At 40.1% G+C, this 27,451-nt stretch overlaps 1 protein-coding gene across 9 annotated transcripts in view; it reads left to right on the top strand.

The window, feature by feature from the left end:
* Positions 1–27,451, top strand: part of FAM13A (family with sequence similarity 13 member A) — a 291,193-nt gene that overhangs the window by 243,425 nt on the left and 20,317 nt on the right. For all 9 annotated transcript variants that reach the window (XM_066384500.1, XM_066384497.1, XM_066384499.1 and 6 more), the window contains 6 exons: positions 3,995–4,071; positions 4,439–4,481; positions 14,553–14,700; positions 24,228–24,441; positions 25,277–25,415; positions 26,558–26,639. In XM_066384500.1, coding sequence (XP_066240597.1) covers positions 3,995–4,071; positions 4,439–4,481; positions 14,553–14,700; positions 24,228–24,441; positions 25,277–25,415; positions 26,558–26,639 — 703 coding nt within the window. The remainder of the gene's footprint in view (positions 1–3,994; positions 4,072–4,438; positions 4,482–14,552; positions 14,701–24,227; positions 24,442–25,276; positions 25,416–26,557; positions 26,640–27,451) is intronic.

The following is a 27,451-nucleotide window of genomic DNA, read 5'->3' as shown; positions in this document are numbered from 1 at the left end:
TTAGTCTATATGTGCCATGAGATAAAAAAAGGTTGAAAATCACTACTTTAATAAATTAAAATATTAATGAACTACTCTTACCACACCTGGAGAACTGTTTTGGACATAAAATATTTCAAAACCTTCAAAAGGCATTGAGCCAGTATTTTCTCATAAGACAAGTCCTATTAACAACTACAGAACATTTGAAAGTGCAGTGGCACACTCATACAGTGAAAGCATTCTACAGTATTTTGACCTGTACATTCCATCTGACCTTTCCCCCATCTCCATGAAGTGAGAGAATTGCTGATCTATTATTTAAATCAGAGGTCCCCAAACTTTTTACACAGGGGCCAGTTCACTGTCCCTCAGACCGTTGGAGGTTCGGACTATAAAAAAAAAAAACTATGAACAAATCCCTATGCATACTGCACATATCTTACTTTAAAGTAAAAAAACAAAATGGGAACAAATACAATATTTAAAATAAAGAACAAGTAAATTTAAATCAACAAACTGACCAGTATTTCAATGGGAACTATGGGCTTGCTTTTGGTTAATGAGATGGTCAATGTCTGGTTCCATATTTGTCACAGCTAGCCGTAACAAGTGATATGATGCACTTCCGGAGGCGTGATGCGTGCGTCCCGCGTCACCGGAGGTAGTACTGTACGTGAGCAACACCAAACTTTGCGGTGTCATACCGCCACATACAGTACTCTCACTGACCACCAATGAAAGAGGTGCCCCTTCCGGAACTGCGGCGGGGCTAGATAAATGACCTCAGGGGGCCGCATGCGGCCCGTGGGCCGTAGTTTGGGGACCCCTGCTTTAGAGTAATTCTGGACAATATTGAAAGTCATCGTTTGTCAATTATATCTAGTAAAAACTCAAATCTCTGAGGAGTTCTTAAACATATGAACTAAACATTTTTTAAAAAGTGGAGTGGGGAAGGAAGTTGAAGAAGTTACTAACTTGTTTTAACACTGGAGATAGCTAAACTTTCTCACATTTTCAACTGCTTTTTGCAAAGCTTTCTATTTAAAACATACTTCAAAACCTTGGTTCTTTATGTTTAGGGGAAAAAAACCAACCTTTTAACTGAATTAACTTTAAATTTTTATAATGCTATTATGATTTATTTTCTGTTCTTGCTTTCTGAATAGTTCTTAGCCTTAATCTGAATATTTTTATGTCTTTTGAAATAGTCATTTGCATATCATTATAAATATTTTTTATTGACACTGTTTTAAAATAATCTGAAAGTAACTGGTTGTGCTTTCACTAACAATTCATGTTTCAGAACTTTAGGAAAACCTAATACTATTGCACTAGTTCTTAAACTAAAGATTTTGATAATCTATTAAAGATTACCAGTGAGAACAAACAGATTCTTTGTCATAGATACATTGCTCTTTATCAGGAAGATCACATTCAGGTAATAAGAGCAATGCTGCTTTGGTTTAATGAGGGCCATTTTAGAGAGGCCTCTTATAACTTAAACTTTCAAGTTATAAAAATATGAATATAGTTATTGTCATAGTTTCTTCTCAGATTTATTCATAAATTATTTAACTGTGTAAATTATCTAAGCATGTAAATCATGTTCAGTAGCAAACACAGACACTGTTTTTTCAGTTCTTGGGACATTGTCTTCACTGTGGACAAGTAGTAAAATATTTTCCTTCAGGATTTCATAGTTTTAGAAATAATAATATCGGCAACAATAGCTAATATTCATTAAATGTACCAGGAATTATTCTATTGTTTTACACATATTATCTTATTTAATCATCATGACCAACCTATGTTAGGTATTGTTGCCATTCCAACTTCCAGATGAGCAAATGGAGGGTCAGGTAGGCTCATACAGTTATGATGAAGCTAGGATTCAAACCAAACATGTTGACTCTAGAACACCAGTATACTATTATATTATGCTGTCTCCCTTTGTTTCTATTTTTGGATATAGCCTAGAATTTTAAACTTTAAGAATTCTAGGCCCAGCCCTGGCCGGTTGGCTTAGCAGTAGAGCATCAGCCTGGCACGTGGAAGTCCCGGGTTTGATTCCTGGCCAGGGCACACAGGAGAAGCGCCCATCTGCTCCACCCCTCCCCCTCTCCTTTCTCTCTGTCTCTCTCTTCCCCTCCTGCAGCCAAGACTCCATTGGAGCAAAAGTTGGCCCGGGATCTGAGGATGGCTCCATGGCCTCTGCCTCAGGTGTTAGAATGGCTGTGGTTGAAATGGAGCAACGGCCCAGATGGGCAGAGCATCACTCTCTTGTGGGTTTGTTGGGTGTATCCCGGTCAGGAACATGCAGTAGTCTGTCTCTCTGCCTCCCTGCTTCTCACTTAGGAAAAATACAAAAAAATAAAATGAAATTCTAGGCCCTGGCTGGCTGCTCAGTGGAGAGAGCATTGACCCGGCATATGGACATCCTGGATTCTATCCCTGGTCGGGGTGCACATGAGAAGCAACCATCTGCTTCTCTCCCACCCTTTCTTTCCTCTTCCCCTCCCACAGCCAGTGGCTCAGTTGGTACAACTATGGCCCCAGGTGATGAAGATAGCTTGGTTGGAGTGCCTCTGGCACTAAAAATAGATATGTACTTGACCATCAGCCCCAGATGGGGTTGCAGGATGGACCTCAAATGGGGGGCATGCAGAAATCTGCCTCACTATCTCCCCTCCTCTCTTTAAAAAAAAAAAAGGAATTCTAGGCTTGTTGGCCAGAGCAACAAAAATGGAAAGTAATTCATCCATCTGCCAAGTCAAAGATTAATTTTCTACTCTAATTATATGTTTATTTTTTGGAGAATTTTATATATGTTGATTTCATGAGATTATTGTGATCCTTAATCAAATTTACTTTGTAAAGGCTTTTTTTATAATGGGAGATTATAAATATGTAGATGAACACATGTTACTTCAATATATGTTCATTATTTTGATGGTACAGAATAGGTAAATTGCCTGACCTGTGGTGGCGCAGTGGATAAAGCGTCGACCTGGAAATGCTGAGGTTGCCGGTTCGAAACCCTGGGCTTGCCTGGTCAAGGCACATATGGGAGTTGATGCTTCCAGCTCCTCCCTCCTTCTCTCTCTCTGTCTCTCTCTCCTCTCTCTCCCTCTCTGTCTCTCCTCTCTAAAAATGAATTTAAAAAACTAAAAAAACAACAACAAAGAATAGGTAAATTGTACTTAATGTTCTTCCAGTACAGATGTGAATCTCTGAGTTCAGTGGTATTCAGGTCCAATTCTCCAGGGCAGCTATGTTTTTGATTCTACGAAATGTAAATGTGCTCTTGTTTGCTTATTTATAATCTTCCTTCACGGAGATTGCTTACTTATTCTGTGCTCAGTCATCTGTGTTGTTTGTAGGAAGCATTGGCTGGTAATCACAGAGGCAGTCAAAAAAATCTTACAGATCTGCCTCCTGATAAGCATTAAACCCTCTTGGTCAGCATGAAATACATGCTTTTCAAAGCAAGTTTCCCATTTGTATTCTTTTTCATTTAGCAAATATAAAGATTAACATCAAATATTGCAGAAAAGTTAACTTTTTTTCTTTTCATGGATTTACAGTTTAGGTATATATCATGTTGACAATATGTACTATAAAGTTTTTAAATAATCAGTGAATGTTACATCAGTTTCTGATTGGATTCAAGGTCAGATTTCTCAATTCTAGTTCTATTGCCACCCTCATATTACACATTTAGGTATAAAATGTGGATAATACCTACCAAGGACATTATAGGGCACAATGTCCATTTCTATGATACGTCAGATATCTTGGTTAAAAGGAATGATAAAATTTAACATACACTTTTATGCAAGCAGTGTATAATAAACTGTCCTAACTTTACTAGTTTTACCAAACAGAAATACAAGGACTAGAATTACTTATAGCTGCATAATATCTAATTTTTCCTCCTTTAAAGAACGGAGAGTCTGCTGTTACATATTTCTTACCATTCCTACTGGACAACCAATGGTTTGTTTTGTTACAGAATATGGAAAGTCTCAACTCCACACCATCTCATGAGAGGGCTAGACCTGATGATGTTGAACTGATGTCTGATGACAGGTAATTTTAAATTTTTCTTCTCACATTGCTTGAAGAGTATGCATAAATAGTTTTCACTTAATGCACTAAAAAGAGTAGAATTAATGGACTATATGTTTACCAACAGTATTTTATAATAAGAAACATTCTTAGAATAAAAAAGTATCTACCCAGGTGCTGTTAAAGGCAAAAACCATATTCATGTTTGTCTTTCTATGTTTGTTTTATTTTGATTACTTTTTTGTTTTGTTTTGTTTTGAATTTTATAGGAATTTTATTTAGAGCTACTCAACCTACTTTTAAAATAAATGTAATCATAACTCCAGTGAATGAAAAGCAATTTTATAAAAGAGATGGACATTTTATGATATTTTGTTGTCGTTTCTAGCAATGAAAATGAAAAAGACAGTGGACACACCCAGCATTTTGAGGTGAGTAGCTAAGAAGATTGTGACTGTGACAGGACCACTCGTATATTCCTGAGTATACATGGAAAGTATGATTAGCTTGTCATGAAGGGATAATGAGATTAAGTGACAGGATTGTGACTTGGTTAGAATGATAAATACTGAGACATAAAGATTACTTGAGAAATCATAACTCCATTCTTTTGCTTTACTTGCACAGATAAACTTTAATAGCATGGAGATTTCTCTCAGGCATGTCATTAAATAAAACAAAAAATCAAAGCTTCAGGTTCGATTGTGTGCATTTTTAAGTGATTGAAATAGCCAGTAAGTGGCCTGGCCTGTGGTGGCGCAGTGGATCAAGCGTCAACCTGGAATGCTGAGGTCACTGGTTTGAAACCCTGGGCTTGCCTGGTCAAGGCACATATGGGAGTTGATGTTTCCTGCTCCTCCCCCTTCTCTCTCTCTCTCTCTCTCTTTTCTCTAAAATGAATAAATAAATAAAAATAAAAAATAAAAAAGAAATAGCCAGTAAATTTCAGTGGCTCTCTCACAGGGATTATATATCTTATTAACTTTCAAATTAACATGAAATCAGTTCAAGTTATTAAATCCAATTCATTTTCTGTGTTTTGTGCCTCATTTTAAGTAAGCAACATAGAAAAAACATCTTGACTCCCTTATGCTATCTAGGTCTTAAAGTTCCGGTTCCTGACCTGCCTTCCCTGTGGTATTCTGAGGGCAGCACCGTGCTGACCTGAGCGTTCGGTTTCTTTGCTCCCAGTCTGGCTTCCATTCATTGGGCTCAACTTCATTTTTAATTCGTATGTGTATGTCATCTACTGCCACATGCTTCCAACTCCACCTTTATCCTTACTGTTTTCTTTTTGGCAAGAATTAGAGCTTTTCTCAACCTACTCTTGGATCTGACTCTTCATATATTAATTATACATAGAACTCACCCTCTAACCAATTGATTCCTAACTTTGTTGGACACTGAGCTATTCACTAATAGATTTATTCAAGAACTTATTAAGTCCTATGTACTGTGCTGGGAGTTGGGATTTATTAACAGCTGCAGCCCCCACCTCCATAGATAAGAGTTTATAATCTAGCAGATTACAGATCTGAAAGCTATGGACCCCCTTCTTAGAAAAATGCACATTCATGTAAAAGTTGGCATAAAATTGCTGGAAATTATGGCCATCCTCCTCCCAATGCTGTGGACACCTCTTATGTTCTCTATTCAGTTCCGGTTATGTATACTTCTTCATTACCCAGCCAGATAATAGTAGGGGAATGCTCCCTCCTTCTGACTTCACAGCTTCTGAGCCATTTCTTTTATCTCTTATTTCCCACTCCTTTAAGTTGCCTTCCTTGAGACCCAGGCAACAGGCTGGCATGCTTTTCTTGTCCCTAGGGCACCTTTCTTCAGAGCACAGTTTCTCCATGATGGTGTTGTTTTTATTTTTCTTCTGGTTTTATCCTTTCTCTGCTTTTCTCTGTTCACAGCAAGCACCTACTTAGCATGCCATTGAACATTATTTTAAAGAAAATTGCTTTGCCAGCCTCCTGGAGAGGTCTGAAGTTCATCTCTTTTTAGGCCTATTAACCATTCTGAGATAAAAGGGTACAAAGCAACCCTTGTGGATGAACTTCGTAACATTAACTCATAAACTCCAGCTGGCACCCAGTCTTCATTCGTACTGAACTAATTTGCCTTGGTACTTTTGTGGCTGGCTCCCAGGGCCGTGGCTGAATCATGGGAAAGGAATCTTAAGTCCTTCTTTCATGAGCTAGGCCCTATTCTTACATGTGTCGCCCATGCGCAGTCACCAATCAGGACCTAAACCACTGGTGGCACTCCATAACATTCGCTATTAATAATCATCGTCATCATAATAATTTCAGCTAGGAGATAAAATTAGGCAATGAGTTAAAATCTAGACTAAGCTCTTTCGTGTCACCTTTCACAACTTCACCAAAGGAGGAAAAAAAAGACATCATTCCACAAGATGTCGGATCATGTTTCTGCTCATGAAGGCATGGGCTTCTTTCTCTAAAGGAAATAAATTATTGTTAATGAAGGGCTGTGAAAAGATCCATCCTCCATTTTGAAACTCATTCACCTTCTTTCTAGTGTGTTGTAATTGTTTGTTTACTTTTTAGTATATATAGCACTTTCTAGAACTTGTTATCCAGCTGAAATAGTTAAGGTGATTTTCTGGTAATACCATAATAATTTCTAAATTTCAGAGATGAGAAATAAGTCTAGACTTTGTTTACCACTCCTCACATTCTGTTTAGCCAATATTTTATTTCCGGTTTCCTGTAGCATCAGATTGAGATGCCAAAATTTCCATGATAATGTTTCCAATTTCATTTTCCATTAAGACAAATTTTGTCCTCATTGATATTCTTCTCCACTAAATTCTCCTTGTAAATTCTCAGATTCACGTATGATATAGCAAATGACACCGACTGGGGAAAGGTGGTTTGTCTTCCTTGTTTTGACCAGTATTTCTATTACAATGAGGAATTCTGACCCTGAAACTCGGAAACGCTCTGTAAAAGAGGCTCGTTTTAAAGTCAGCTTCTTGAAGGCAAATGCAGACACAATGGCAACTATATTTTTTAAATAATCATTTTACAGCCTTAAATGTTGTTTTTGTTTGAATGAATGTGTTGAAAAGTAAAAATAGGCTTATCTCTTTTTTACATACCTTTTTAATTCCTTATAATTATGCTACTAATATGCAAAAAGAGTCTGCTGTGATCTCAGATGGTGAATGAGAGTTACCCATTTTCTATTTTATCTAAGTTTCTTAAGTGGTTTGTATTAAAATCTGTTTAGTGACGTACTGATAATGAAACACAAAGTTAGAGTCACTTCAAAATGCAAAACCATAAAGCATGATTTTGGGGGGTAGGTTTTGGAAAGGCAGACCTTATAATAAAATATCTGTTTGGGCTATAAGAAATAATATAACACAAGGAAGCACCTTGCACTGTTCCCTGAGCATGCAGAATCCAGAATCCTTGTCCTTTTGTTTATTTTTAAACTAAATTAACAACTGAAAGAATCCAGAAGAGAAGTCGTCCTTAAAACTAGCAATTTCTAGATTCTAAAAGTTATCACTGAAAATACATATATTTTAGAGTTCTGTTTAAATGGAGTTTATACCTATGCTTCAGTTTGATTTCTTCTCATAGTTATTTTCTGTTGTGGAAATATTTTATGCTTTGGTATAAAATCTATTATATTAAAACTATAACTTTATACTTAATCTCATTGTCAAAAAGCAAAACATAAAAAATTATTAACTACATGGAAGGATATTACATTATCTGGGAGAGGTCATATTATGCCAGTAGTATAAGGTTAATGAAGGTTAAATTCTTTCAATATATTTTTATATTCTTTATGCTTTCTAAGCCTACTGCTTAGGAGAGCTTAGAAGCATACCATTGATAACAAACAAGACATTCATAATAAACAAAAGACTGTTTCCCTTTTTCATATTCCACTTCAAAAAAGAAAGAAAGAGAGAGAGAGAGAGAGAGAGAGAGAGAGAAAGAAAGAAAGAAGAAAGAAAGAAAGAAAGAAAGAAAGAAAGAAAGAAAGAAAGAAAGAAAGAAAGAAAGAAAGAAAGAAAGAAGGAGGGAGGGGAGGGGACAAGGCTTCCTAATCAAGACTGAAAATTAATACTGATCATAAGATATTAAGTGCAGACTTCATTTTGTTCTCAGAAAGTCTGAGACAGATTCTGAAATAGACCCATTAACAAGTATTTATGAAACGAATTACTGTTATTTCAATTTCACTGTACTTCATGGAAGCTTTAGGAATTTGTTATTCGTTATATTAGAACCAGAAAAACTAAAAAGCTTTGTTTGTTTAGATTCACTTTCAATTCCATCCAATCTCCAAAGGCAACTGAGGCTTTGCAATTCACATGGGTTTTGAAATTTTGGTGTATTCATTTTCCTGTTCTATCAGGCCAAACTGTAAATGTTTATGGTTCTATGTGGTCCTTCTATTAACAGTATGTGGTTCCTTCCTGTGAAGAGTGTATTATTCAATACACTCTATGATTTTGTTGTTCCTGGCTCCAGTAAGCTGTTAATGAGGCTACTTATCCATGTCTTATGCAGGGAAGGAGAAGGGATGGAAGAAATTTAACTGTTTGAAGCCAAAGAAGGAGGGAGATCAATAATATGGGGATAGAAAAAGCCCAGCCCAGTCAGATAGGGACAAGTTTTAACAAATACCAGGTGGATAGGCGTGGTTAATGGTTCCGTGACCTGAACGAACAATGTCACCTGAGGCCCCAGGCAAGGTGAGCTCTCTCGTTATTTCTCAATAGCATACTGGATATTTCTTTTAGGACATGCATGACACTTGGCACTTATATGTTCAGGGTCTCCCTTCCATGCTAAATTCTATGATCTGAAATTTTTAAGTTAAGATATAATTACCATACAACATAATATTAGTTTCAGATATGCAACATGATTTAATATTTGTACATATTGTTAATTGATCAGCACAGACAGTCTAGTTATCATTCATCACCACATAGTTACAAGTTTTTTATTCTTGTAACCATTATCTTGTTAGTTCTTACCATCCCAGTGCCTAGGACATGGTATATGATCAATAAACCCTTGCTAAATGAATGAATGTGAAAGGAAGATAGTGGATAAATGCAAATACCATTTCTTTTACAGTTACTTTGGGCTAGCTCTTTTTATACATGTCTTTCATGTAATCCTTACAACTTTATGAAGTCTTCTTTTTCCTGTATTAGATAAAAGAAGCTAAAGTACAAAGGGGTTTACCCACTAAAGATCTTACAGCTAGTAAGCTGGTATTTAAACCCAGATCACTGGCTCTAAATCCCATCCCCTATCTGCCATACCAGATTTTCTCTCCTAAGAGCCATTCAGTTTATTTTAGTATGTGAGTATTTAGTGTGTTTTCACATGGTGCAGCATTTTTGATAAGGGTTTGGTGTGTGATGTCTCATTTGAAAATTGTGAGATTAACTTTATGTACTCTCTGACTTAACTGAAGCTATAAGATGTAAAACAACAAAGCTTGAAACCAAAAATATTTTGGTATTTGAGAATGTCCTTGACATTTTCACATTAATAATTTGGTAGAATAAACAGACAAGTCCAATGCTATATTGTAAGCACTAGTAGAGAGTGGGGAACCATCTGGCGAGGTGCCTCTACCAGACTGGGCTGACTGATATTTGAAGAAGGGTAGTTCTTTACTAGTATATTGCTACAGAGCCTGAACAGCCTCCCCATGGGCAGGCACTGGACAGTGTTGCTAAGTCCCTTGTGCAGATAAACGCTGGGCCCACACCCGGAGTCCGCTCTGTAGCTGTAGGCAAGGCGACCGTGTCAGGTTCAGAAACCATTGGAGCCAGAAGTTGGGAATCAGGCCTCTAAGAGCAGCCAGCAAGGGAAAGAGCAACCTCAGGGCTGATCAGAGCACAGGGGGGCGGGCTGAGCATGCCGATGACCTGGTGAGTAAGCGTCGTGCAGTGTGCGTCTGTGGCCCTGTGAGCTGGTATGGGTTTGTGTAGGAGGGACCTCTCCACTGTTGTGTAGGAAATCAACCAGGAAATCCAGAAGCTCTTGTAGGTAACATAGGTCTCTAGAGTGAATGACAACCCATTATATGTGGTACGGTGCACATATTAACACCCATATGTGGTGGCCCTGATTCTAGATACAGTGACCTCCTTGCTAGTCCTCAGACATATGCAAAATGATTGTGCCTCAGGGCCTTTACACTTGCTTTTCCTCTTCCTGAAATGTTCTCCTGTAGAAGTCTCCCTTGCTCATTTCCTTCATGTCCTACTCATACGTCACCTTATTGGAAAGGACTTCCCTGACCACCCAATGTAAAATAGCAGATCTTGACCCCTCCCTCCATCTTCCTCACCCTGCTTTGTTTTTCTCCATAGTCCATATTGCTGCCTGACATTTTTTTCTTTATTAGCTATCCCCTTCTGTATGATTCATTAGGACAGAGACCTCATTTAGTCCACTGAAGTTTTTGTGCCTCTCTAGCACATAGTAGGTACTGAAAAATTATTTCTTGAATGAATGAGTAAATAAATTTTATCTTTGTATCTCTAGCATCTGACATGTAATGGACAGCCTATTATATGTATATAATATGTAACATATATTTATTATTGAATAAACTAGTAAAATTTTTATGTGATTCTCTTTGTTAAAATAATAGTATCTCACAGAGGTTATCTATTATAGCATCCTAACCAGGGTGGTACTCTCTCTCTCTCCCACATGCCTGACTCCAAGGCTTTATTTAAACATAGAAGGGCAGCTCATTAATTAACAAGGTGGTCTTGTTATATTACACCAATACTGACTGTCCTCAGAACTTGACTGAACATATTTGAACTTGTCCCAGTGAATGTCAGCTCTCTCAGTGCAGGGAGCTTGAATGTGTCACACAGAGCCCAGCACAGAGTGGGTGCCCCAAACCATGTTATTGAAGAAATAAATAAAAATTTATATATTTTGGAGTAAGAAAATGAAGAAAAAAATATTCTAATTTTAATTTTCTTACTTTGAAATTGGCGCTAATTCAGATGTAGCAATCATAAAAAGTATGCATTTTTTACATTAATTTGTATGTGTGCAGAAACTCAGGATTTTACATGTGTGATGTCCAGCACTATAGGACACCCAAGTGAGCTGAGGGGACACAGGCGCTGAGGGGACAGGGGCGCTGAGGGGACAGGGACCGTGAGGGGACAGGGGCGCTGAGGGGACACGGGCGCTGAGGGGACACGGCCGCTGAGGGGACTCGGGCGCTGAGGGGACAGGGGCGCTGAGGGGACGCGGGCGCTGAAGGGACGCGGGCGCTGAGGGGACAGGGGCCGTGAGGGGACGCGGGCGCTGAGGGGACGCGGGCACTGAGGGGACAGGGGCGCTGAGGGGACGCGGGCGCTGAGGGGACAGGGGCGCTGAGGGGACGCGGGCGCTGAGGGGACGTGGGCCGTGAGGGGACAGGGGTGCTGAGGGGACAGGGGCCGTGAGGGGACACGGGCCGTGAGGGGACAGGGGTGCTGAGGGGACGCGGGCACTGAGGGGACAGGGGCGCTGAGGGGACACGGGCCGTGAGGGGACAGGGGCGCTGAGGGGACAGGGGCACTGAGGGGACGCGGGCGCTGAGGGGATGCGGGCGCTGAGGGGACACGGGCGCTGAGGGGACACGGGCACTGAGGGGACGCGGACACTGCGAGGAGCAGAGCCTGTGGCTGGTTTGGGAGAGAACCCGGCCTGCACAACCTAGTTCATAGGCCTATAGGTCTCCCTACTGGCCTCCATTCCCATCCGCAGGGCATCAGCCTGGAAACACACATTTTGCCACAATTATTCTGTGTTTAAAATCCATCAATAGCTTTCCAATACCTATTGCAGGATAAAACCCAAGTTTCGCGCAGCATACGAGGCCTTTCTCAACCCGTCCTCATTACGCAACACCCTCGCCATCTGCCACCCCTCCCCCTCCCAAGGACTGGCCCCAGGAACGGCTTCTCGTGCTGTGACGAGCTGACCCTGCTGTCATGCTGCCTTTGCACTTGCCCCTCCTTGCCAACCCCTCCACCCACTGTCTGCACCCAAATCAGAATTACTGTGCTGACTCCTGACATGACCACAAGTCATTCTTTTCTCTAATTTTCTTTTTTTCATAATGCATCTAAAATTCTGCTCTACCATTCATGTAGCACATTCCATCTCAAATTGTGGGTTTGCATGCCTCTTCTCCACTCCTCTCTCTTGCCTTCTGAGACCTGGCCATGCTTTACTCATCTTCATGTGGTGCCTAATAGTAATAAAAAGAACAAACAGCTTCTCTTCATGTGTCTCTTGTGCTCTGGGGATCGTGCTAGAAGCCTTTCATACCTTCTCTCAGACCTTCCAAGGAACCTTGCAAGATTGTTATTATTGCCATTTTATGTATAAAATAGGAAACGGGCTTAGAGAAGTGAAGTGGCCCGGTTAGCATACCAAGCTAGTGAATGTCGGTCCATTTCAAACCCAGCTCTGCCTCTGAGCAAAATCCATGTCTGTTCCACTTCTGCACACACCAATGGCTTGAGACATATTCTCATCAAAATGTTCCTTATAACATGGAGTCATTTTCCTATATTCTTACCTTTTTTGTCTCTAAGTGAAACAAGTGTTATAAATCTTAACTAAGAAAATGTTGATTTGCTGAAGGCAGATTCAGACACCCACACACACAATTGGTGACAGCTTGACCGTGTAACTTTTTAAAAGCTGAGTATGAGGTTGCCGGTTCGAAACCCTGGGCTTGCCTGGTCAAGGTACATATGGGAGTTGATGCTTCCAGCTCCTCCCCCCCTTCTCTCTCTCTGTCTCTCCTCTCTCTCTCTCTCTCTCTCTCTTTCTCTCTCTCTCTCTCCTCTCTAAAATGGATAAATTTAAAAAAAAATTTAACAAAAGCTGAGTACCAGAGTTGGTCACTCAGCCCCAGTTCACTTAGCATTCAGCTCAAGAAGCAAATTTTTGTAGTATACATGCAAAATCTTGAGGGTTTTCCCCCAAGTAGACAAATAACATTTTTAAAGTGTCGTAAAGTCCCAGATTTACGTGGCATTTCTATCTGACCTTAGTAGCTCATCATAAACCGATTGATGATATTTCATTTTATCCCAAATGTGAATAAAATGCCAGTCCTTGTGCATCATTTTATGGAACTATAATAGTAAAAGCCTTGTCTATTCCCTGGGTGATATTAAAGTGGGTTGAAGAGCTATTAAAGTAGCTGGAAATCTTAGTAGTGTTTTATTTTAAGCATAAGAACATTTCTCATTATGGAATCATTTATGACTTCCAGATGTTTTTGTCTTTTTCATTTAATGATGATAATATTTGCGAAAATAAATTTCCAGTTACTCTCAAAGAAAATCTTTGGTACAGTTAAGTGAGAAATAACCTTTGTGAGTAAACACTCTTGTTTATAATTTTATGAAAGAGGGGAGAGTGCCCATGTTTGGGTTTACAAGATATCAAAAGATCAAGGTAGAAAATAATTTCAGTGCAGTTTGCAGAACATAAAATCACTGACCGTTGCTAAAGTAGCAGGCATTGGGGGAGGGTTTCCCTATCCCCTGGTGTCCTAGCCTGGTGCAATAAACCAAGCGTAGCCGAGTGTTCAATACTCAAGAGTGGACGGAGAGTAGGAAAACAAGTGGCAGTTTATATTTATTAGATAGAAATTATGTGTCATTGACTTGCCAGCTCTTGCTTTAAAAAAGAGGAAAAAAAAAACAAACAAAAAAAAAAACAAGAAAAAAGTAGCGCTCCTTGTTCCTGGCTCATTTCCAGAGTCCGTATTCCTTACTGCTAGCTGAGATAAGATGCCAAACCTCTGGTGCTGTCTGAATTTGCGCAACAATGCTTTAATACCCAGCGCTCCTCCATAAATAGTCTGTTCTCCCCACGCTCAGGGATAAAACAAGCACAGGAAATCTGGGAATGTGCAGCTAGCTCCGCTTAATTGATCTAAGCCTGCAGGGCCAGCAGGAGAGCACACGTGGACACAGCCTCTCTGCTCCTGGCCTTTCAGGACTGTTCACCCACAAGGCAAAGAAGTCTGCGAGCCGATACCACCGTGTCGCTTCGACAGCCTTAGCAACAGCAGTAGCGGGCTGTGGGTTGTTTACAGAGAGACATGCTCCTTTAAGGAAACACAAACTCCTCTCCCTCATTGCTGGCTCTAATCAGTAATCATCAAGACTGTCAGCTGCCTGCGGTTGTCAGGAGGAGCGGCCCTCAGAAATCATCTTGTCTTTGTCACAGAAAAGTTAAAAGGACTGCTGATGGATGGTCGCTTTACGCATGCAAGTAGCCGGCTAGTATCCAGGGGGCATCAGGCTCTGATTTTGATTTCTGTGCCGGGTGCATCAGCAGCTGTGGCTTAAAAGGTTTCACCTAGACGGAGTGGCATTGCTGCAGACATTTTTGGGTTTTGGTGAGCAGTAAATATTTGGGGACATTGTGCTGTTATTGCAGAGCCCCACAATGAAGATCCAGGAGCACCCCAGCATACCTGACACCAAACTGCAGAGGACTCCAGATGCCGACGCCCAGCAGGAAAGCTTTGTTTCTGAAGTCCCCCAGCTGGACCTGACCACACTGTGTGATGAGAAGAGCTGGGCAGGTAGGTCTTCTGATACCTGACTGATTTAATCATGGAAAAGCACATAAAAATTAGCGCAGATGAGAGGCATGCAACGGCACGGATGTGTGGATGAGTGACAGCTGTGCGTGCAGAAGTAACCGCGTGTCTGCATGACTGAAAATCCTTTCTCTGACATAGGAATAGGTCGTGTTAAGTGCTGCCAAGAGTGACTGTTGTCTAAGAAAGAAAGTGTGCTTGCCCTTTATCATAGTGTCACCTTGCAGTCCTTTTTCTTTCTTTTTTTTAACTCACCAGGGGTGCTGCTGTGTGTGTCTGTGTTTTCCCTCTAGTAGTAACAAGCAGAGTCATAAGGAACTGCTTTGCATTTGGATTTCATCTCAGTGTAGCCAGTAATTCCCCCCCCCCCCCCCCCCACTACACGCCAGTCTTCGACCTCCTTCGTTAAATCTCCTTCCCATTTTTCAGGGCTGTTTTGGTTTGCTTTGCTTCTATATTTTTACAGATAGACATTTAAAACCCAGGTTAGCACACAGAAGGGATTTGCTTATTAAATAGAATACTGAGTAAAAGTAGTTCTTATTGAATGTCTGCAGTACCCTATTTTGGATGATTTCCTAGAGATTTTTGGTGAAAACGTTACAAATATATTTGTAAGGAAGAAGAGGGTATCCTCGTTTTGTCAAAGCCATATTTCAGGAAGGACGTGGGAATAATTCTCATCAAGCTTTATTCTTTCGCTATCCATGTATCCTCATCCAAACACATGTCAGTGTGTATCCAGAATGCCCATCTGCCTCTAGACGCCCTGTGTGTGAAGGCGGCTGAGAGGGAGAAATCTTGCCCCCGCCTTCCGAGCAGCAGCATGCCTTAACACAGTGAGTTAGCAGAGAATCCCAACTATGAAAAAGCAGTCTCTTTCAGAAGTGCCTGGGTTTCCTCGTCTTCTCTTCTCCTCCCATCCTTTTTTATTTATCCAAAAAGTGCTCATTATAGTAATAACCTTAAATGAGGGACCAAAACATGATCTAAAAAAACCACCAGGTGAAAAATAGCGACTCCATTGTGCTCCTGCCTCCCAGGGCTTAATGAAGGGAAAACTGGTTTTTACTCTCGTTTTTCCCCCTCTTCAACCTAAGAAACTTGTTCTAGTTCTTTTCAGATGTTTAAGCAGTGGGGCTGAGATTTTGTCAGATCTTCCCAGCTCACGATACATTCACTGGGGGGACAAAGTTTTTGTTTTGTTTTTAATTTAAGTGAGACACTCTGGTAGTATTTTCATTGTTCTTCTTCTGTTTTGTGTAGTTTGAAATAATCAAGTGTGTTTTTAATTCATGTATTATAAACACCCCCCCCCCAAAATAGCACCATAGTAGCCACTGTTACCCAAATAAAAGGAACAAACAGTAGTGAAAAATAATGCTATATTTGGATGTCAGTAACATGGTCTCGTCATAACATCAATATAAAGCTCTAGATAAAAACTAGGAATTTTGGTCAGAATTCAGATTAGCCACATTATTTTGATGATTTATTCAGTAAAAAGGCGGGTAGAGTCTTCCTTTTCCCGCTAAAATGGACTGATTATTTTTATCTTGGTTAATCATAAATTTATAATCTCTTACAACATAGTTAAAGAGGCAAATAAAAAGCTGAAAATTTTCTCCGGAGTAGTTGAAAGTTAACTTATAGTTTCCTTACAACTATTTCATTAGTTAATATAAAAAGCTTCTTCCAGATAAATAATAATAATATGAAGGCACCAACATTTTATTTTGTAATGGGAAATTAGATGGAATAAAGAAAAAGCTTCTTGGGGGAAAATACATTTCAATAGGCTTGGGAATGTAAATTGTGTTATCCATGTAATTTATGAAATGACATGCTTTAACTTTTTTTGTTAATCAGTTACTGTGTTTGTCATTGAACTTGCATATCTTAAAAATCTACATAGATTCAATTTCAAGGCTGTTTTGATCGTTTGGTTACCGCTTTCAGTGGACAGTTTTCAACATTTATTTATTTTAAATTCCAAGTTATGTTATAGCAGTAACATAGCTATAAGTATACTCTCTCTTTTTTTTTTAAAGATTTTATTTATAGATTTTTAAAGACAGAGAGAGAGAAGGGAGGGGGGGCAGGAAGCATCAACTTTTTGATGCTTCTCGAATGTGCCTTGACCAGGCAAGCCCGAGGTTTTGCACCAGTGACCTCAGCATTCCAGATTGATGCTTAATCCACTGCGCCACCACAGGTCAGGTAAGTATAGTCAAAATAAAATGTAGTCAAGATGACAGCAATAAATTCAATCACTAAAATACCTTTTTTATAGCTTCCTTAAGAAACAAACAAAATGGTGACTTTCTAGCAAAGAACAAACTTTGCCCTGATTTAAACGGTGAATGTGAAATCAATGCAACAAAATATATATGTGGAACTAATAGCTACCAAAACCATATGAGCCAGTATTGAATCTCCACCACTAGTCTCCAAACCACCCTCAGAGCAACCCCCTCTTTTGGGTTTGCTTGTTTGTTTCCTGTCCCCACACCATAATTCATACTGTCATTCGTGTAGAATTGCAGACTGTCAGGGGAGGCAGTACTTAACGAGCAGCCTGCTGGTACTGGCCTCTGCGGTATAGGCTCCCATGTGGAAATGATGTTCTCTGGTTTCTGGGACATACTGTACCAGGAAAACAAAAAGCAAAATGAAACAAATAAATAAATTTCATAGGCTACATAGAGTAGAACCCTCTCAAAGTGAATGATCAGTTTCTAATCGAGCTTGTTGGCAGATAAAGAACACATGCTTCATCTTTTTCTCCCTCTATGTGTAGCTGCATGTTAGGGCATTATTTGATCTAGCCATAGATCATCATTATCATCATTATCACCATCGTTATTGTTACTATTATTATTTCCGCTCTCCAAAATTAAATACCCAAATCATATGTACTATTCTTTGTTATTTAAAGCACATCAAAGTTGCATAATCAGGATGTTCCTAATCTGCCAGTTCATGTGTATGTGGGGGAATCCATCTGTGGAAGCACTGAGATTTACATACTCAGCTGCTCTATTAGATTTGTCCTGGTGAAATTAATTTTTTTAAAGGCATAAAATACTCCATATATCTTATTCATCAGTTACTGCTTATTGGAAATAACTTTGGAAAGAAAAGTCTCTAAAAGAATGATAGAGAAGAAACAGGGGATCTTAAAGATCTTCGATTGAACATTCCCATTATACAGATAAGAAAGCTGAGGCCAGAACAGGCAAAATGATCACTTAAGATAACAAAGTCTCCTGACTTCCACCTGATACATCTTTTTTTTTTTTTTTAAGATTTTATTTATGGGCCCTGGCCGGTTGGCTCAGTGGTAGAGCATCGGCATGGCGTGCAGAAGTCCCGGGTTCGATTCCCGGCCAGGGCACACAGGAGAAGTGCCCATTTGCTTCTCCACCCCTCCCCCTCTCCTTCCTCTCTGTCTCTCTCTTCCCCTCCCGCAGCCGAGGCTCCACTGGAGCAAAGATGGCCCCGGGCGCTGGGGATGGCTCCTTGGCCTCTGCCCCAGGCGCTAGAGTGGCTCTGGTCGCAGCAGAGCGACGCCCCAGAGGGGCAGAGCATCGCCCCCTGGTGGGCAGAGCGCCGCCCCTGGTGGGCGTGCCGGGTGGATCCGGTCGGGCACATGCGGGAGTCTGTCTGACTGTCTCTCCCCGTTTCTAGCTTCAGAAAAATACAAAAAAAAAAAAAAAAAAAAGATTTTATTTATGGATTTTAAAGACAAGAGAGAGAGAAAAAAAGGGATAGGAGCAGGAAGGATCAATTCGTACTAGTTGATTCTTGTATGTGCCCTGACAGGGCCAGCCCAGAATTTTGAACTATTGACCTCAGCATTCCAGGTCAACACTTTATTCACTGAGCCACCGCAGGTCAGGCCCAATACCACTTTCTGAGCAATATCAGTTTCTAAGCACTGGCAGGTAGTGAACCATAAAGGTTGAACCCAAATATATATGGGTTCAAATCCTGGCTCCACTACTTAACTCCACTACATTGTTAGTAAACACATCTTGGTTTTGGCCTTAAACTCACCATAGTTAAAGATTTTTTTTTTAGAGGACAGAGAGAGAGAGAAAGAGAGAAATGGGGATAGAGGGAAGAGCAGGAAGCATCAACACATAGTAGTTGCTTCTCATATGTACCCTGACTGGGCAAGCCTGGGGTTTCAAACCTGTGACCTCAGCATTCCAGGTCAACGCTCTATCCGCTGCACCACCACAGGTCAGTTTCCCCATCTTTAAAAAGGTATAACAGTTCATAATAACAATAATAAATACTAGATATAGTGGTATCTACGTAAGTAAGTTTGTTGCAAGGTTTACATGAGCTATGCAAAGTGCTCAGCACAGTGTGGGCACATAGAAAGCACTATGTGAATGTTAGTTGATGTTAATATTGTCTTCCATAAACGTTTTCAAGTACAGTTTCAAGAAAAAACAGCCCAAATTTTCCCTCTTTGAAACCATAACCTATTTCTATGTTAGGACCATGGATGGTTCTGAACACAGAAGAGGCATCAGTAATTATTAACCCCACAGGTTTACCAAGGACTAAATATGTCATACTAACCAACTTTCTTTTTCCTTTTTCTTTCTTTCTCTTTCTCTTTTTCCTTTTTCTTTCTTTCTCTTTCTCTTTTTCTTTCTCTCTCTCTCTTGCTCCCTCCCTCCTTCCCTCTTTCCTTCCTTCCTTCCTCCTTCCCTCCTTCCTTTTCTTTCCTTCCCTTTCCTTCCCCTTCCCCTTCCCTTTCCCTCCCTTTCCTTCCCCTTCCCCTTCCCTTTCCCTTCCCTTCCCTTCCCTTCCCTTCCCTTCCTCTTTCTTTCCCTTCCCTTCCCCTTCCCTTTCCCTCCCTTTCCTTCCCCTTCCCCTTCCCTTTCCCTTCCCTTCCCTTCCCTTCCTTTCCCTTCCCTTCCCTTCCCTTCCCTTCCCTTCCCTTCCCTTCCCTTCCCTTCCCTTCCTCTTTCTTTCCCTTCCCTTCCCCTTCCCTTTCCTTCCCTTCCCTTCCCTTCCCTTCCCCTTCCCTTTCCCCTTCCCTTTCCTTCCCTTCCCTTCCTTTCCCTTTCCCTTCCCTTCCTTTCCCCTTCCCTTCCCTTCCTTTCCCCTTCCCTTTCCTATCCTTCCTTCTCTCCTTCCCTCTGGATTAGGGAAATGGTTTATTTGAAGCAGCTTCCACAGGGCCTTCAACTGGTACTTGTGACAGCCTTGTCAGAGCTGTGAAAAGGATAGAAGACAGTCAGGTAGTCAGGTAACAGAGAATTAGTAACCAGTGAAGCAACTTTACTTAAATGTGCAGGTGGATGGGTCAAAGTCAGTAAGTCCTCAGCCCTATTCTCGTTCGCACATTTATAAATGACATAAATGAAGCTATTGAGGGCCTACTTATTAAATTGGCAAACAAGGGCAATTCAGATATATGAAGTTGAAGGGTCAAATTTGAACTGATGAAGTTGACAACTAGGGTTCCTTCTAACTCTGATAGTTTGCAAGACTATTTGAACAATGTAATAGGACTACCAGTGTTCTAAGATTAAATTTTGGAACACCAAGGAGAATTTTATGAAATTTTTCCCCCAGTAAAGATCTTCCCCACTGGGGCTGACATCTCTCTCTGTCTGGGATGTGCAATACCTTTTAGCACTTGAAAGCCAGTAGGATGGCATGATGCCAAGCAGTAAAGACTCTAAATAACATAGAGTTGGAAATTAGATGTGGAAAACTTCAGCTCCCTTAATTCTGTACAGATTTCTTAGAAATAAATCATCTCAGTAGCCAATTTTCTTAAGTGTAAGTAAATGGCTCCAGCCAGCCAAGAGAGAATAGTTATGGCCCAGTGACCACATTGGCATTAGTCAGAGCTCTGTTCCCTTTCTGCAGTGAATCTCCTTTATTTCCATGTGTGCTGTAGTGTCTGAGTTGGAATTCCCCAGGTGCTATTCTTTTTTTATTACTTAGGTAGCAAGTGGGAAGCTTTTACCTCTGTTATCTCTGACCTTCTGTGATATCAGCTGACCTGAGTGGATTAATTTTTAATAGCAAGACATGCCACAATTGTATCCAGAGTTCTTTGTGACAAGGCACATGACTAAAATCAAAATCACTGCACCCAAGGAATTCTGGTCTAGATATGAAAACACATTTATTTTATGTGGTCCTTTAAGAGGAAAACCCAATTTGAAGCCTCAAATCTTTTCTGTTTTCTCTTTGACCAATTTTATTACCATATCCTTGTCTGTTTTATTGCTCTAGAATTACTGGTTAAAATAGAAAATATTTCCCAAACCAGCAATTAGGAATTGTCAGTGTATACATCTTCAAAACTGAGTGGGCAGCAGAGTAATTGGACATAATGCCATGTACTTCACTGTCCTTTTTGCCTCTTTCTCATTTTTATATTTGAGTGCCAACTATCAAAACATGAGATAGCCTTGTATTTTTAGATCATTGCAAAAAAAACCAAACCAGAAACAGTTGGCTTTATTGATTCTTCAGTTATATTGAACTATGTATAATATGTAATTTATAACTATTTTGAATAGGAGCCTTAAATAATAGGACTATATAGAATAAAAAAGAAAAGAGAAATAAGGAGAAATCCTATAAACGTAGGTGAGAAATTTCATCTCTGTTCTATGTGCAGACTAATGATAAAACATACCTTTTATTTTGTTCAGGTTGAAATTCATCACTGTTTTCTATTTTTCATTTTTAAATAAGTGAATTCATCCACCCTAGCTATATACTTAATGTCACCTGTAAGCTAGAATTTCTTCAGCTGTTTATTTCATATGCACTACTGGTGACACTAAAGAAACAACTCATTGGGTGTTCTTGTCAGTGTAGAGGTTGGTCAAGAATGGAGCCGCAAAATACAGTCGTGCTGACCAAAAGGAAAGAGGACATGTGGCCCCAGTGAGCCACAGAGCATCAAACAAGCATAATTATGTCCCATGATTAGTTTTTTATAGTTAAATTAGGATCACAATATGTCTTTTACTGGAGACATGTTTGGTTAATGGTCACACATGCTCATTTCACAAACAGAGTTCACATAGTTGAAAACTTAAAGATTAGTTGTGACATTTTTTAAGAGATACTCTGCTAGATTCAGATAATTGAAGGGCTTCGGATCTCAGCCTTTTCAAACGAAGTTTTGCTGAGTAGAAATGGCAAACTGGCCAACACACCCGTATGCCAATATCAACATCAGACTTTGTTTTGTTGCTGCTGTCTTTCCCAGTGAGCCGCTGTGCCCTGCCCCCTGGCTGTTTGCTCTGTTGCCTTTCTGAAGTGAGGTGATTGCCTGCTGCATTACTGTTCAACCCATCATAACCTTTTCCCTGCCCCTGGCTCTGTTGATTTTAGCCTTAGCAGAAAATCAGTGCTATTTTATAAAATATGATATAAAAGGTGCATTCTAGTCAGTTTAGTAGTTCCATTTTCCACAATTTAACACTACATTTTTCTTATTTTTTAAGAATTACTTTCCACTTACCCTCCCCTCCCCTCACCTATCGATCCATTTTTGACTTTTATGTTGGCAGTTATGAGCTGCTCAATCTCCGAGCCCTGCCATTGAGGAGGAGCCGGCTGATAGCTTTAGTACAAATGATGAAACCAGTCTTGTGTGTCTCCAGCTTCAGCCAAGTAAATGTGCCAACATATTCTCTGCCACTCTTTGAGTCTAGTAGGCAAGAGTGTCTTTAACATTGCTTTCATTTTTTTTCCAGAATGTTTATAATATCATCTGTGTTCCCAGAGAAGTTGGGTCTCTTTAAACCTTGAGAACTTTTGGACCTCATTCCGCATGAGGTTAATTTTTTCAAATTAATGTGCTTATCTCTCCTACTACACAGTGGGGTCTTCAGAAATTTCAGGCAGTCATCCTTGTTATTGAAGCACCTGGCACATTCTAAATTAAAGCACTGTCCTAGAGTCAGGAGATTTAGTTTCTAGTCCCAACTGTTGTCATTGATTAGGTATTTGCTCTTAGCTTCCTTGGGTTTCAGTTTCCTTATCTGTAATCTGTTGGGTGGAATCAGTGGTTCTCAAAACTAACTGCATTTAATATCACTTGTGCAGCTTTTAAAAGTATGTGTGTGTGTGTGTGTGTGGTTTGCATATCTGGCCCCTCATCTAAAAATTCTGTTTGGCCTGACCTGTGGTGGCGCAGTGGATAAAGCGTCGACCTGGAATGCTGACATCTCCGGAGTTCAAAACCCTGGGCTTGCCTGGTCAAGGCACATATGGGAGTTGATGCTTCCTGCTCCTCCCCCTTCTCTCTCTCTCTCTCTCTCCTCTCTAAAATGAATAAAATAAAATCTTTAAAAAAATAAATAAATAAAATAAAAATTCTGTTTGATTGAGTGGTATGAGGACTTGTATATTAGGAGTTATTTATATATCCGTGTGACCCTAATATGCAGCTGAACAATCACTAGATTAGATGATGTATGAAGTTTCAACTAATTCTAATGTTCCGTGATTAGAATATGATCTTTGTAAATAAAATACTGAGTAAACACTTATCTAAGATAATTTTGTAGATTTTATAAATACTTTGATAGCTGAAGAAGCAGTTGTTCCATGATTCAAACTGTGGGAATCCCAGAATTTAAAATCATGACCAAATCCTAGCCTTGTATAAATCACAGTAATCCACAAATGTATTTAAATTATAACTTTTTAAAAGGTAAAGAGTATTAGAGATGAAATACCCTACATTATCTGATATCTATCTTTAAAATATGTTAGCTGGGATTATTTTTAATAAGGAAAGGAATATACTGAGGTGAGTTCTTGTAATAAATAGAAAAATATCACCTTATTCTCTCCCAAAATCACAAGTCAGGATTTTTTGCTGAGAGTGTGTTTTTTTTCCTTGAAGATTATCTAAGATAATTTGTACATATTTGTTCTTTGTAGCCCCTTATTTTATCTTCTTTTAAAGTAATTTATATACGCATCTTACCTTAACTGTACTCTTGAGCAGCTTCTGAACTTTTGACTGAAGAGCATGCGTTTTAAACGCGCTAATCTCAGCACATCAGCAGAAGCACACACAGTAGTTTACTAAAACCTCAGTGGAAAGTGCAAACTTCTGCATGAGTGGGCTCACACACGATTCATGTGATGCGGTAGCTGGAGTTCTATACATTATGATTAAGGAGAGATGGATAGCCATGATGCCAAGTCTCTCCCTCCCTGGCACAGTGTGGTCTTTTCTTTTCACGTGAAAAAATTCTTGTCAGTGATCTGCAGGGCAGGGGCATACACTATTGGCACACATCCTCAGGGTGGAAGTTTCTCTTGTCAGTTCATCTGGTCTTTCTAGTAGGGGAATCATGTTCCTACCAGTACCTTAAATCTAAAATGAGAAACCATTCTGTACTTCCTAAATATAGCGCCTCCTAATGCTTTCAGAAAACTTGGTAAACAGTTTGCTTCAAAGAACAATTTGACCTGTTCCCCTCTCTGCTCTCCAGAGCGCAGGCCGACATTATCATCCTGGCAGCAGGAGAACGTGGACGCTGATGAAGCGTGCCTGTCCCCGCAGCCCGGGCCCCTCATCCGGCAGCTTCTCGATGAGGACAGCGACCCCATGCTCTCTCCGCGGTTCTACACCTACGGCCAGAGCAGGCAATACCTGGATGACACGGAAGTGCCTCCTTCCCCCCCAAACTCCCATTCTTTCATGAGGTAGGTTTTTGTTGTTGCTGATAAGCAAGTGTATCATCATTAGGATAGTAATGACTGATGGCCAGTAATTTCACTTAATTAAGTTATAAGTCTCTGAACAAACATATTTAAAATGCTCCTTGCTAGGACAGAGGCTCTGTTGTAGTTTTTCAAGTGAACTGTGGCCCAACTGTAACATCACATAAGTTTCCATTAGCACCTCCTTTCCAAAGCTCTCTCAAATTTAACTTTGAGGTCCACAACAGACATTTCAGTCCTGGCATTGCTAATTACTGTATTTCCCCATGAGTTGTATAAGACGCAACTCCCCCCACCCCCCAAAAATTTGGAATCTAAAAACTGGGCGCGTCTTTTACAGCGGTTATAGTTTTTTTTACTTGCATTTCCCACTTTTTTTGCATTTGTTTTTGCACTTCTTGTTGAAGACAGTGACTCGTCATCAGACACTGATAAGGACAAGCTAACGGATGGTAGTTTTGACAGTAATGAGGAGTTGTATGAATTTTATGATGAGTAAAACTTGAGTTCAATAACATTATGTAATACTATTTTTTTTTCAAATTTCGGACCCCAAAATTAAGGTGCATCTTATACATGGGAGCATCTTATACATGAGAAAAGATGATGTAAGTGTGAGCTCGAGAAAATTAGACCCATGTAATAGGCGGAGCCAATAGAGCTTAAAGTTCCAAAATGACTTAGTCAAATTTCTTTTATTGGAGAGCATGGAGACCGAGCGCACCCGCCCCCTCCATGCCTCAGCCACATCCCCCAGCTCCGCCCAGCAGGCAGGGACTGTCTGCTGGGGGATGCTGACTCACTGCGCCCCTTACAGGCGACGGAGCTCCTCCCTGGGGTCCTATGATGATGAACACGAGGACCTGACTCCTGCCCAGCTCACGCGAAGGATTCAGAGCCTCAAGAAGAAGATCCGAAAGTTTGAAGACAGATTTGAGGAAGAGAGGAAGTACAGAGTAAGTGCCTTCTCACAGGGTTTGCTTCCGTCCCCTCCTCTCCCTGACACGACATACCAACATATCGGCAACTCAGAGAAGTAGTAAAGGCCAAGGAAAATTTTCTAGGGAGTCTCAGCAAAAAAGATAATAAAAACTGAGCAGTAAACACCAGTAGAGCCCAAAAGTCATATAATAGCAGCTTCCTTGCACAAGTGTATTCTTACAAATAATTTAAACACTTTAGTCTACGTTTTGTAAACTTAATCAGTCAGCCAGAATGGGAAAAATCCTTAAATGAAGCCTTTTGTTTGGCTACAGTTTAATTGAAGATTATCTTCTAAAATTTCATTAGTACTGACCTCATTCTACTCTCAGCTCTTTACTTGGTATTTCCCACAATAATGGCAAAAAAGGCCTGACCAGGCGGTGGTGCAATGGATAGACCCTCAGACTGGACGCAGAGGACCCAGGTTCGAAACCCCGAGGTCACTGTCTTAAGTGCAAGCTCACCAGCTTGAGCACAGGATCACTGGCTTGCGCGTGGGACCATAGACATGACCCCATAGTTGCTGGCTTGAGCCCAAATTTGCTGGCTTAAAGCCCAAGGTCACTTACTATGCTGTAGCCCCGCAGTCAAGGTACATAATAAAGCAATCATTGAACAACCAAGGTGCTGCAACAAAGAATTAATGCTTCTCATTTCTCTCCCCTCCTGTCTGTCTGTCTGTCTGTCTCTCTCTCTCTCTCTCTCTTTCTCTCTCTGTCACACACACATGCACACAAAAGAAAGAAATGACAGAAATGTGGTGTTGTTGTTTGCCTTTGTGATAGAAAGAAAAGGGATACTTTTTATTCTGCTAGCCTGACAGGTTGAAACCTACAAATAATAGAAAAGGGGCCATTCATCAACCTCGTACAAGTCCTTGATCATAAATAATCCTAAATTTTGCCTCTAAAGAATTCTTTACAAGCATCAAAAATAACCAGATGTAAAGAAGAATAATGGAATTACAGTTGTGAAGTTTTCCCTGATTGGTCATGGTTAATTTCTTATTCCAATAAAACTACATCTCCTTCCGGTTTAAAACAAAGTGATCATCAAGTGCTCCTTTTTTCCCGCCCCAATTCCGAAACCCTTACCTTGGTTTTTCTCTTCTCAGCCTTCCCACAGTGACAAAGCAGCCAATGCAGAGGTTCTGAAATGGACAAATGATCTTGCCAAATTCCGGAAACAACTAAAAGGTAGGTAAAGCCCTCAACCTATGGTGAGGTTTCTATAAAAAAAGCCAGGTGCAGAATTCATGATCTCACCTCATGCCAAGTGCCACTGCTAAAATACTTCCAAAAGGACAAGTTCCTTAAATCTACTTTTCAGTGCTCTCAGAATTTAGGGGGCACCTTTTTTGTGTCTTCCCGTGGTCTCAATCACAGAGTAACCCAGATTAGCTAAGATGCAAATTTTGTAGTATTTCTTCATTTCCTTAAATCGCTGCTAATATAGGGATGATGGTTTCAACTCAGTACTCATCAGGTACCTGTTTATCCAAGGCTTTATTTGCTGTGGCATTAGAACACATATGGACACAGAGAGGACTATGAAAAAGATTTGGTCACTGTCCTTCAAAGAGCTTGCTGTCTTTCAGGAGATCGAGTCGTATAAACAACTAAACAGAATACAAAGTAAAAATAATTCCAAAATTAGGTATATAAGTCATACAGAAAAAGCCAACAGTTAGGCTTTCAATCGTTAAGGACCTTTAAACACTAAGGGAGTAAGTATAGGAACAGCAAACAGGATAGTGTGGCTAAAGTAGGGATGTTAAATAAAATAGCTTAAGCTTTCTCAGGAATGAGAGTTAGGAAAACTGTCCAGATAATCCAAGAAGACATTATCATTTTATCGGGTTTTATATAATAACCCAGGGATTTCAACTAATGTTGTAATTATATACTTTCTAGGGGAAAAAAGACAGGGCTAAGTAGTTATTAACGTCACAGAAAAACAATTTGGGTTCTGCAGACGTCAATTCTCATATAACTCTGCCTCCAAATCC

This window comes from Saccopteryx leptura, chromosome 5, assembly GCF_036850995.1.
Source record: "Saccopteryx leptura isolate mSacLep1 chromosome 5, mSacLep1_pri_phased_curated, whole genome shotgun sequence".
In the NCBI taxonomy this organism is placed as follows: domain Eukaryota; kingdom Metazoa; phylum Chordata; class Mammalia; order Chiroptera; family Emballonuridae; genus Saccopteryx; species Saccopteryx leptura.
This window is presented reverse-complemented; position numbering and strand designations above follow the sequence as displayed.